Raw genomic sequence first — 12,740 nt, forward strand, 5'->3', positions numbered from 1 at the left:
GTTGATGCCCAAGACAGCTGCAGGACTGGCCTGCTGCTTCCGTACTTGGCAGAAGTGCTCTTGTCCTGCTCTGCCACCAGCACTAGGAAATGAAGGCTGCAAGATGTAAAAACAGAATTCGATTTTCTCAGGTGGCTTACTTGGCCTATCACTGATCTTTGCAAATTCATAGATACTGATGTTGATGCTATCTTTTGGAGGGAGTTGATAGTAAGTCTTGCAAATCTTCTTAACCCCTTCTTAACATCCATCATCATGGTAAGAGCTCTTGCAAAAGAGGCTGTTCTTCTTTTGCAAACTTTACCTGTTGTCTTGTGGGTTTTTTTTTTCATTGCAGGTCATTCCAAAGGAATAGTAAAAAAGTACAGTACTGTGACGTTTCCACCACTTAGCTCATACATGTCTTTTATGCTCTTCAGTTTACTCTGAAATTCTCACCTTTACTCTCAAAAAGCAGTGATTTCAAGACAAAAAGGAGAAAAGTGAAAAGTGATAGAATGTTATATGAATAGTTGTGAAATACTTTGGCTACCTTTTATGTATCAGGAAGTAAAATTTAATTTTGCTTGCTGCATAGTGCTGCACAGCCACTTATCCATATCTTTGTAATCCCTCACACATATTTATTTTTATTGCACCCTACACATCAACCACAGAACAAAATCTCTGCCCCAAAAGAAAAAAAATAAATGCACTCTGCATCTTACTTTTACTTGGCTTTGGATCCTGAAGCAAAAGGTTTCATTCCACACTGGATCTTTGCAGTTCTTGATGGTTTTGGTCCGGACAGTCTCAGGGGAAGCAGTGGGCAAGGACAGGCTTACATAGCAATCGGTTTGACTAACTGCATTTGGAAAGATACACTGTAAGTAACAGATTACTGTAAATATCTTAGAGCATAACCTTACAGCGCTATACAGATAGCAAGCTGCAAAAAGCAGATATTGGTTTTATTACTTTTCTTACAAATCCTTATTTAACAGCACTCATTTCTATTTGCTCCTTCCTGCAGGTGGAAGCTCTGGTCTCTTGAGTCTGGAAACTCAAAGAAGCTACTCCAATAAAAGCAATTGGTAAGAAAAAAATATGCAAAGCTAGTTTTACTTAACAAACCCCATTACTGGCATGTCCCCTGTTTGTTGCAAATCAACAGATTTCTGTGATGGAGTAGAAAGAAAGAAAGTTTACATTTTAAGAGAGTCTTTTTAAAGTGTAAAATGCTAATTTGACTCTGAGCATTTAGACAATGGGCTAACTTTGTCCTTTGCTCTTGAGAGAGCACAGAGAATAGAAGAGCTAAAGAGGGTACCAAGGACCTTCCCATCTCTGCCTCCACATAGCTGTAGCTCAGCCCATGTAATGAGTCAACTGTCTCACCCAATATACGGTCACATCCCTTCACTGTCAACAGGTAGGTAAAAATAGTGAAGCACTTCTGTCTTACTGATTTAAACTCTGAGCCTTAATAGTGAAGTAAGTTCTAGTTTCTGAGAAAGATGCTAATGTTACATAACATCGCACAATTAGTGACAAGTATGGTGCTGAGTCTTCATTAATACACCAGGATTACTTGGGTGTGGGGTCCCATGAACCAGCCCCAAAATGGCACAAATAGCCTCTCAAAAGGGCGGGTACAGCTATGCCAGGCACCACTGTAGGGTGTTGACGCGTTGTCTCTTGGGGGTTGCCAGAGTTTTTGGGTGAGAGGCAGGTTGGGCACTTGTGCGTCTGTGGAACTAACTTTCATTTTGTATACTAACCTGATGTACATAGACTATTTGGTGGTTGGGATTCTCTCTGACACCTCTAGAAAATTATGGTTTTTTAGCAAGGAGTGATATTGGTCATTTGCTCCTGAGTGCATAAAGGAGTTGATGTAGTAAAAAAACCCTGTGGTAGTAAACTGAGAGCCTGAAAATACAAGAGTGGTGGGACTTGCTCTCTCTCTACTGTCATTCACCCTTTCCAGCCCTTCTATTTGGAGTAATTCAGCAGAATTGTTTCCTCAGTCCTTCAGTCCTGCATACTGTCTGCAAGGGGTTTTTTGAACAATGGATGACTTCTTCTTTTCTGCTGGGCAGCTGTCCCTAGTATCTTCAGCTCTAAGAACTTGTTTTGTAATCACAGAAACAGGTCAGATTTGAGTTTAAGGCGGTTTGGTACTGTGGGATACATGCCAAGAGGTAGCATGACCAAGTGGATAACCTACTGGAAAAGATAAAACGGTATGTTGGCTCCAGTCACAATTCTACTACTGGCTGCTAAGTCACTCTGTGCAATTGCTTCAATTGAAATCTATCTTGCTTCTCTATCTGCATGTCCCCATCGATAAAACAGTGATAATGATCTTTTCCTCTTTCATAATATGCTTTGACACCCCATGATTAAAAGCATTACCAAAAAAAATACAGCTACCGTCATTTATATTTCAACATGATCCACAAGAAGACTGCCTTATCAGTAACTGGTTTTCTTTTTCTAGCAGATCTCTTGGCTCTCATTCCATGCTTTCTTTAAAGTTGTGGTGTAACCCATGTGACAATGAGCAGGTGTTGCTTAAAGCAATTTGTGCAATTAGGTTATATATATCTTTCAAGTCTTCTGATGCTGTCTGAACATGAAACATCTTCCAGTTTTTCAGCATGCATTTGATAGTTTCTCCCTTATTGTCAATACCAGGGAAGAAATTACTTAATATCACAAATGCAGATGTTTATAATACTTGTAAGTAATGTTGGGATATTTTCAGACTTATTAGTGTAATTTTAAAATGCAGAATATGTGCAATGTACCTGTGGGTAACAATTTATTGGTAAAGTAAGTTATAAAATAATCTATTTATCTTTCTCCTCATGATATTTCTACAATTCTTCCACTGATTTTCAACATTTGACAAAAAGGTATTAATTGCATAGTTACTTCCTTAAATGGTGCCAGAGAGGGAGGTAAGACTGAGAATATCTGTTTCTTCAGCAGCTGTACCTGTCAGTTACAGACCACTGATGTATGTGTGGTTTAGAGAATTTGTTCATCGATGGTCTGGGATATCTCTTTGTTGTACATTCTAGCTATGAGTCCTGATTTAGAAGACAGGTATTTGATATTTTCAGAGTATTAAAGAAGTTTTAAACTTCTGCCTCAAAATCTTGTATCTAGATAGAGCTGTGGTGGGATCTCTGTTCAATCCTATGCCCTCCCTGAACACAACGAACTTATAGCCAACTTGAGAAGTTATGCTAGTCTTTAGCAAGGCTGTTCGCCCTTAATAACAGCAAAAACAAAGTCCCACAACCTGATGAGCCACATGTAATGCCATCTCAGTTAGCAAACAGCAAAACTTCAGTCTCAACATGGCCTAAGACAAGAATGTAAACAGAATAGAATAGAATCATTTAGGTTAGAAAGGAACTTTAAGATCATCTAGTGCAACTGTAGACCAAATACAGCCAAGTTCACCACTCAGCCATGTCCCTAAGCACCACATCTACACATCTTTTAAATTCCTCTATCCACCACTGCCCTGAACAGCCTCTTCCAATGCTTGATAATCCTTTCAGTGAGTAAATTTTTCATAATATACAATCTAAACCTCTCCTGATGCAACTTGAGGCCAATAGACGCAGATGGAGACAAAGATATTTCAGTCCAGAAACAAGAAACCACAGCCAGGTCACTGCATGAAGAGTAACAAATTATGCCCCATAAGAACGATGTTGCAGGACTTATCTGGTAACTCACATATATAGCACAGATTTAGATAAATTTTGGCCCAGATCTTAAATACATGATGTTAAATGTAAATGCACATGGTGAGATTTGTCACTATGATTTCTTTGCATTCACTCCCAGGCCTGGAGAGGAACAAGTGGGTGCTCAGTGTCTTTCATGTTCCAGTTTGCTAATTCAGCAACAACAACAGCTGTCAAATAACAAGGTAATAGTCAGTTCTCTGATGTTCAAGTGATTGATACAAAGAGGATAATGATCAGTGGCTCTGTGTGGCCAGAGGGAAATAAATGAAGATAAATATTAGGAAAACCGTTCCAGCTCTAACAAGGTTAATTCAAGCAGGAGAGATTTCAGAGGATGCTGGTACCCAGATATGTATCGAAGACAGACAGACAAGGGAAATTCGATCCTGCTTCAGGAGAAGAGGATCAGTCCAGGTGAACCTACAAGGTGTCATATGGAATTGCTGCCACGTGATGCCCATGTTTATGCTGGAAGGAATAAACAGGATAATCATGTCGTGTCAATTACATTGCATGGAAACCAACTAACCAGTCTTCCTGCCAGCCTTGCCTGTCAGGTGAGGAAGTGACAGGACATCCTTATGCTGTACATGAGCCCAAGAGATTGATTCCCAGATATCTGGGCGCTGTCTCCAAAACAATGCCTTCTTTGACACATACAAAGTAAGACTGTAAGTTCATTGAAAAAGTTGCCACCTTTCCTTTCCAAACAGACACAGTGTCCAAGTAACAAGGCCTAAATCTGTACCTAGAGTCTCCTTGGACCACCGCAATACAATCATCAAAAAGAAACAATAAAAATAAGCAACGCAATGTAATGTAGAGATTGCCACAGACAGCAGTAACTTCTCCATGAAGGAACGGGGAATAAATTTTATTACCTAGGTGGCATTTTGGGGATGTATAACCGCTCTTGGAAGATTTATACATGCTAACAGATGAATAAATACCATTACATCACCCTCACTTATGTTCACTTTTGGTAAAGTGGAAATAGAAATTATATATTTCCATAGGTACATCTGGTTTTTGACTTTGCATAAGCATTGCTACTATTTCACTGTTCCCAATTCCAGAGTGTCAGCCAGTAGGAACAAAAAAAGCACCTATTTTTAGCCAAAAGATATTAGTAAGAGGTCAGAATTCCTTTGTTCCACCTCAGGCCCTGTTGCAGTGGTATGTGGTGCAATCTCACATAAACCAATGGAAAATATTTTTTAGGAAATTCTTCCATTTCCATTTAAAAATAAACTAGCTGAAATCTAGGTCTTGGCCAGACGTTGACACTGTTGATATAGACACTGTGTGTAGTTAGAACACAATAGAAGCACTGATAATCTGTAAGAGTTTAGTGTAGATTCTGTATACATAAATACAAATAGATACCTGTAGGTATTCTTTAGTTTTTATGGTGGGAATGGAAGAGCTATGGCAGGGAAAAGACATGGAAATAATAGGCACATTGTTATTACTAAGTAACAAAAGTAGAGTGTAATAAGACACCTCATTCCCTCATATGGTGGTTTGCAGCAGCCACTATGAAGTTAAAGACATCAATGCTGATGACTTAATTTGGTAAGTAAAATTCCATAACATACTGTAACAGCCCACTGAAAGCAAAAGTGTTTACACCACAAAGTAAATGGTTCTTCAGGTGTCTGAGAATTAAGCCCAAAATCTGTAAATATCAGTCGCCATTTTGTTAATTAAATTTTGAACCTACAGGGTATAACATGAGTGATGATTACAGTTTGGTTGCTTTGGTTTATTTAAGGGGAGAGTTAATTCAGCCTGGATTAAAAGCTTATACTGCAACAAGGGTTCATCCTGACACCATTGCTATGACTTTGATGCATTGCCAGCATGTGTTTTGCTTTTGACAACCAAGCCTTCACATTTTATAGGTCTTTTCCACAAAGATGTCACCATCAGTTTCTTTCATGACAAAGTAAGCCACAGATAATCACACAGCCTCCAGACTGACTTTTATCACAAGACTACAAGTAATCCTGTTTTCACAGTGAAATTAAATGAGCTCATATTCTAATTGGAGTCCTCCAGAACTCCCAGCTGCTCTAGGAGGCTGCAGCAACTTTCCTGTGAGTGAAAATGAATGAAAGCGTTAAGAATATATGTATTTGAATTACAATGAATTTTATTACCAAAATCCCTTTTATCTAGTTTTCATTCTTGAACTGAAAGAGAACTCTTTAAAAAAAAGAGTAATCAAGATTGGTCCTGAACACATATGAAAAGATTAATATCTTTGCCAGGCAGACATTCAATAATATTGCAAATTTAACAGCAGAATACAATCAAAGCACCAACATTTATGACTGAATCTTACTTTTAACCTTCATTGACTACTACTGATTCACTACTTTATTGGCTCCTGCTGAGGATACTGTCATACAAAGTGCCCAGGAAAGAAGTTACAGTCTCACGTGGACACTCACGTGTGTCTTTTCAGAAATGCGGATTATCACAGCCATGTTAAACCTAGCCTTTCTGCTTTACATTGGCCTCTCACATAATAGCAAATCACGTCTGGGTTCTTGGTCCTTATCCACAAGGTAATCAATGTCCTCAGTTCAGCAAAAAGGTTACCTGAAGCTCCTCTCTGGACACCATCACTGATAAAGGTCCTCAAGCTCTCTAAATCTTGCCTGTGGGCAGGGCTTTCCCTGACACTGCTCTGAGTGAATGCTCAGAATGAATCTCCATGGGGTCTAAGGCAGACCACAGGCCTTATCACACTGTGCTTTTAATGTACAGCTCACCACAGCAGCATTCATCTAGATGTGTGTGAAAGAGCACTTAGAGAGTGCAGATTAAAATTAAATAGATCTCAGAGAGTACAGGGAAAGAATGAACCATTGATTACAGATGTTAGTCACACTGTTAAAAGCATAACTGGATGAACTGCAGATACTGCTGTCTTGATGAAACCAGAACAGGGGCAGAACTATAATAGATTCTGCAGGTTCTTCAACAGTGTGTAAAAAAATCTATTGGGAATCATTAAACAAAAATGTATTTAAATGTAGTTTTCACAATAAAATACCAAAGATAAGAAGTTGTACTTTCTTCTCCTCATCAAAGGAATTCCTCAAAAATACTGAAGCAAGGCCTGCAATAAGTAAATATCTGTGTCAATCTTCATATTCATTATGACTTCTTTGAATGTCCCACATAACCACTAATAGTCCTGTAAACACAGATCTGCTGACATTCAGCTTCTGGCTACTGTTCAGTGTCATGCAAAGTATACTTAGATCTTTAACTCAACACATCATGTGCAATAGTAAGCAGGATGTAGAGTAAAATATGGTCCTTATCAAGGATGATCAAAACCACAAAGGTACAATAACTTCTAAGAAGATAGAGGAGACCATGAGCATGAGGAAAAACAATGCTTATCTTAGTTTAGTAAGTGTTGAGAAGGTGTAACACAACACAAAGAAATTTGCAAACATAGAAAGCCTGTTCAGTAATCAGAGCCCATACTTCATCTTCATTATCTGTTAACAACCACTGACGTTGCTCAGATAGGTTTGAAAGAAACTGCATGCTGGTCTTGTGCTGTTTATGTTATTTATTAGCACAGCACTTCATGAAATACGCCTCAGCTCTTGCAGAAACTTTTCAAGGTTTCAGGTCTGCTTGAACTTTTCAAGTGCAAACTAGAAAGTCACATCCTAAGCAGAGTTTGCCACTACCTTTTAACTCTACAAGATAAATGGCAGATGAGGAGTAAAGGGTCATGAATCGTTGTCTCGACCTCTGTCCTCTCAAAGCACCGTGTGGTTCTGCACTGCTGCATCATCACCTATTCATTCCGGTCTCTCTTCTCCACCCAAGCTTCTCCCCCGTTCATTTCCATTGCCTCCACCCTTTTCAAACCTGTTTTACAACAGGTTTTGACACTTCAAAAAATAATAAATCATTTTAAAACCTGTTTCAACTACTTGTTAACCGGAAGCCTCCTTTAAACAAGAGGATAATGAAGTCTACTAGGAACATATAGCACCATAACAAAAAGCTTTAAAGATCATCTCTGTTAAATGAAGGACAACAACAGCAATAGTACCTGTGCTGGTACAGTACAAAATCATGGTACCTGTTTTCAGATTTGCCTTTCAGACAGAGATAAGCCTATTGTTTATTTAAGGTTGTTTACTGCTTTTAGCAGTCCTTCAGCCAGTGGTAAGTTCATCCTCCTTATGCCCCTGTGGAGCTCCTAATGCCCTTTATTCACTCCTTACTTTAGAGATGAGGAACTAAGCTTTTGAAGAAACTCATCTTCTCCAAGGAAGTCATGGGAGAACATCACACATAATGCCCTCAACTTCCAGAACAGCTTTCTGTTCTTGCAAACAGAAGTACACAGAAGCCAGCGTGGCTGCAAGGAGTTCCTTGTGTAGCTACATAAAAAAAAGAATTGATACCTAGCAGTAGAGATGCAAATATTTCCAGAGTTGTAAGGAGGTGACTTGACCAAGATCCCTAACCAAATACCATATTATTGAACACCTTCATTATATGTAGCATTGTCTTTTACAATGGCACCTTACAAAGCACCGAAGGCACAGCACAGGCTTTTTATCTCCACACTTATTACCATGTATTACAAGACAATACAACTACATCAACACAATATATACGTTGTTCTCTACAATACGCTCCATTATGGTGTTTCTGCCTACAATACATTAAAGATTTGAGAAAGGGAAAATTCTCAAAACAATCTTTTAGACTAGAGAATGGGTGATCTGAGGGAAACTAGCTTTTTGTGTGTGATTACATGGTAGCAATGAATAGAGGAAGAGTGGGAGTAGAGTTGGGTACCATGATATTTATCTGGATAAAACCAAACAGACTATTGAATGAAAAAGTAGAGAGGTTGTTATCAATTGCAATTCTGAATTTTATTCATATGATATTCATTGAGATTATCTATTAATTTTTTACTTTTATTATGTGCTTTTGACTTAATTATTATAAATATCAGTTAAGACCAGACCTGCATTTTGACAGGTATCATAGTAGTTATGCAGTTAGCTCTTGATCTTGATCTAATAACTTACAATTACAGAAAGAAAAGCCCTGCTTCAGGATATGACATCACTGGGAGGAGCTTCTGGTGATTAAGAGTTGCTTTTATATCTGTTTGTTTCAGTCTCTTAACCAGTGAGGAAATCCTTGTTTACAGGTCCTGTTGCAACTTTGGAAGCCATCTGCATAACTACTTCTTCGTCCTTGTGCATATTCCTATTGCAAACCCTTTGTCCTGGACTGCTTTTAGGATTTCTCTCCACTAAAGCGAAAATGGGATGCAAGAGACTTTGGTCTGATCCAGCACAGCCATTCTTACGCCTTGTGCACTGCAATGGGGATGCAGGAACACGGAGAACCCCAGGACCTCAGGTTATGTATCACACTCTTGATGCTGCCCATGGCTTCCTATTTTGCTAGTGCCTCAAGCTAGCCTGGTTGGATGATAAGTGTTCAGACTTTGAGCAACTAAATACTTCTCTCCGAAATTGCCATATACCATCCTGTACAGATGCAGAGAAATAGCACCGTATAGTCAGTGAATCCAGATTTCACAGAAATCATGAGTGCATTTATGAAGGTTTGTGATGGCTGCAAAGCTTTTGCTGTTTTAAAGCAACAGACAGCTACACTTATGCAGTTGTTGATAGGTTTTACGTCAGTTTGGAAATAAATAAACAGGCATAGCTGTCTTTGTGTAAGAGCATGCAGAGCAATGAAGTGAAAAAAAGAAATGTCCGTAACTATTTAATTAGCAATAAAAGTATATAGACCTCCCCAAAGAATAACAGTTATGCAGGCCTAACTAGTTATCTTTATTATCTCCTTAAATCATTGTTGTTGTATTCAAGTTACTCTGTTCATGTGCAATTAAATGCATAGGTTAGGATTCCCCAATTTGCTTCCAAACCCTCCACTTTTCTCACTGTCTACAAATGCACTACAGCCTAAAATCACTTGGACCTTGGTATCAAATACAAGGTGAACTTCTCTGTACATGCCAGAATCTCTCTTCAACGACTGAGTTTTTTAATGAGTGCCTTTAGATCTCCTCCTCTGAGGACTGCTCTCATTGTTCAGGTGTTAAAACATCTCTGCACAATACTTTTGTCAAGAGTTATAGGAATGCAACATAAAGGTTCCTACTATGCTTTCACACCGGTTTTCCAGTTCAATTCAATGCTTTTTAACAGTCTCATTTCTTGTGATGCATATCACACCACCTGGCATGGCACCACGAAAATTAAGTGCTCTGAGAGAACATACAGGTACTGTGCAGTGAAATCTCACTGGCTGTCTACTTGTGCCACTGGTATCTAGCTCCTGATTCTCACAAGGTAAATAAAATATGGTGCTCTGCTGCACAATAAAGGCAATTGGGATGGGGAGTGGACGAGGCCACATGGTCCTGACTCTCAGACCCTGGCACATTTTGTTGCTTCTTGGCCCTTGCCGACAAAGACCTTCCTCCACATCTGGCTTTGGTAGCAAATCTCTAGTGATATACCTTCATACCAAGTAGGCAAACACCTGCTCAAAATGAAGATACAGCATAAAGACCAATAAAAGACAAAGACCTAAGATAAATGGTTATGGATTTCTCCGTCCTCAAGAATGTAAAGGCTACCATATTGAATCATTATAAAATACTGAGAAAGAAATAAACATCCCTGTTTTGAAGGCCAGAGGCAGGTATTGAGTTATGAAGTCTGTAGGTGGTTATCTTAATGCTATTGACTGTTAGGGCAACTAGGGCATTTTCTTGGGCTGGTATAATTTATGACAGAAAACAGCTCAGTTGAGATTAAAAAGACAGAGAGGGAACAGAACCATCCTTCCATACTTCTCTGAAGACATGCTGTTTTCAAGAAAAGGAAATATTCCTGTTCTAGCCCCAGGCTGCAAGTATTGAACAGTAATCTCCACTAAGACAAATACTCTTTCTAGGTTCACTTCTTTTTATTTAATATGCAAAGTTTCACATTCACTTCCTTTTCATTGCATTCCTGCCTTGTTCTTTACCTCTAAGGCAGATATTTGAGTTCACCTTCAAGTCTCTTTCTCTTACTCAAGTAACTGCTGACATTTTTCTCTCCTCACTTCCACCCATTCCACCAAGTCCCCAGAAACATTTCAGTGGTATTGGTTTTGCCTTGGAAGTCTGATATTTCAAATACATTTCAGAAAATATTTGACAGAAAAAAGTTGTTTGACGGTAAAATATATAATGCAACTCCTATTTTTTTCAAGCTAATGGAAATTCAGAGATGCCTGTATGTATTTCTGCTGTCTGAAAAAAACAATCAGGTACAGAAGATGATATCAAAGCTCCCATGTTACCCTACACGTTCTGGCAGCCAATCTATGTCAATGCTGGCATTTTTGCCAAGAAGCAGAGATGCAACCTGCATCTCAGTGCATCAGTAACAGCAATTGAGAATTAACAGCTTAATTGGTCCAGCAAAACTGGCTCTGAAGCTTGTTAGCAGTTAAGATACTTTACAGTACACCACAGTAGACCTTTGACGTTTCCACTAATAGTAACATTTTATAAACTGACAGATATTGTTTATACAAAACTATATTCTAAGAGTAGTCCAAATGCAAATACGCATCAACATTTGAAACAATGGTTACAGTTCATACACAAGTTATAATGCTTGCTTATGGAAGCAAGCTTTCAGAACTGAACTACTGGGAACCACAAATTAAAACCATAATACTCACATAGATCTGCCTTTCTCAGATTTCTCATTCTTATGATTTTCACAGAGAGCGAGCAGCATGGACATTCCTCAGTCTACAAAAAAAATGATGAAGTTATTACCTGCATGAGTATTATATTATTTATGCTTCATAAAGCATGCCCTCTAATAAGTTTGTGTTCAATTTTCAAAGCTGTACAGCAAAATTAAAAGATGAACTACTGCACTGGAAGTCAAAATCGTATTTACATACAATTAAAAAAAACAGGCAGGAAAAGAGGAAATATTTCTCCATGTGTATATATCATTAATGGAAGAAATAACAGCAAAATAGATAACACAGTAAAATGGTTTTAAATAAAATTAATGCTTACCTTACACGACAGGACATTTTAACTTAAAAGAAATCTCTACCAACAATTAAACTTGAAAAATAAACTAGCAAACAGTGAGTGTGCATGAGAAATTCTTCTGTTAAACATCTATTGATAAATGGTGAAGTGTAAGTATGTGAAAGGTTGTGAGGTGTTCAGCTATTGAGGTCAGGAAGAAAAGAATAAGGAGGTACAAAGAACTGCTAGGAAACAGAAACAATCCATGGCAAAATGTATAATCGAAGTGCTGTATATTTCAATGTCTTAAGTATGTTCCAAAGCATCATGACCCCTGAGGAAAATGAAACTCTTGATTGAGTTCAGCACCACCAGCACAAATGTAGCAGAACCTACATGAAAGAAAACAGCTTATGAAGAGGTATTAATGAAACTTCACCACCCAAACCAGACACCCGATATTTGCAAAAAAAGATCATTAGGTGAAAGGTCAAGCACAGAAGGAAAGACAAATAACTAGACACAATCCAATCAAATTATTAATTCTTGCAGACATTAATATGCGAAACTTTAGCTATTGCTTCACTGGAAGTCAATACCAAGTCCCTCTCCCACTCTCTGCTAGCAAAATGCCTCCATTAAATCCATTTAGGGGGTTTATGTCACTCCTTTTGTTTTTCAAGTTAGGAATTGACACAGATGAGAAGTTGAATACAAACTCCTCTGTCACTCTTGAATTACAATAAACCAACCTTGGTCTATATTTTATGACTCACTCCAAAACAGAAAGGCGTGTGTAAATATTTTCTGTCTAGATTTAGGTTCTGGATGGAATAATTCTCCTGCCCTAACCCCCACCACCCCCCACACACTCTCATTACGAAGAAGCTTTTACT

General features: G+C 38.4%; 1 protein-coding gene across 2 annotated transcripts in view; it reads right to left on the reverse strand.

The window, feature by feature from the left end:
• LOC104067320 (cytosolic phospholipase A2 epsilon) overlaps window positions 1-12,740 on the reverse strand; it is a 30,863-nt gene that overhangs the window by 17,418 nt on the left and 705 nt on the right. For both annotated transcript variants that reach the window (XR_008449964.1, XM_009570048.2), the window contains exons 2-3: window positions 11,535-11,607; window positions 708-844 (exon numbers count right to left, since the gene is read on the reverse strand). Coding sequence is in view for 1 of the 2 variants with exons in the window: in XM_009570048.2 (XP_009568343.2) it covers window positions 708-844; window positions 11,535-11,607 (210 nt within the window). In the remaining variant the exon portion in view is untranslated. The remainder of the gene's footprint in view (window positions 1-707; window positions 845-11,534; window positions 11,608-12,740) is intronic.

This window comes from Cuculus canorus, chromosome 5 (genome assembly GCF_017976375.1).
Source record: "Cuculus canorus isolate bCucCan1 chromosome 5, bCucCan1.pri, whole genome shotgun sequence".
Classification (NCBI taxonomy): domain Eukaryota; kingdom Metazoa; phylum Chordata; class Aves; order Cuculiformes; family Cuculidae; genus Cuculus; species Cuculus canorus.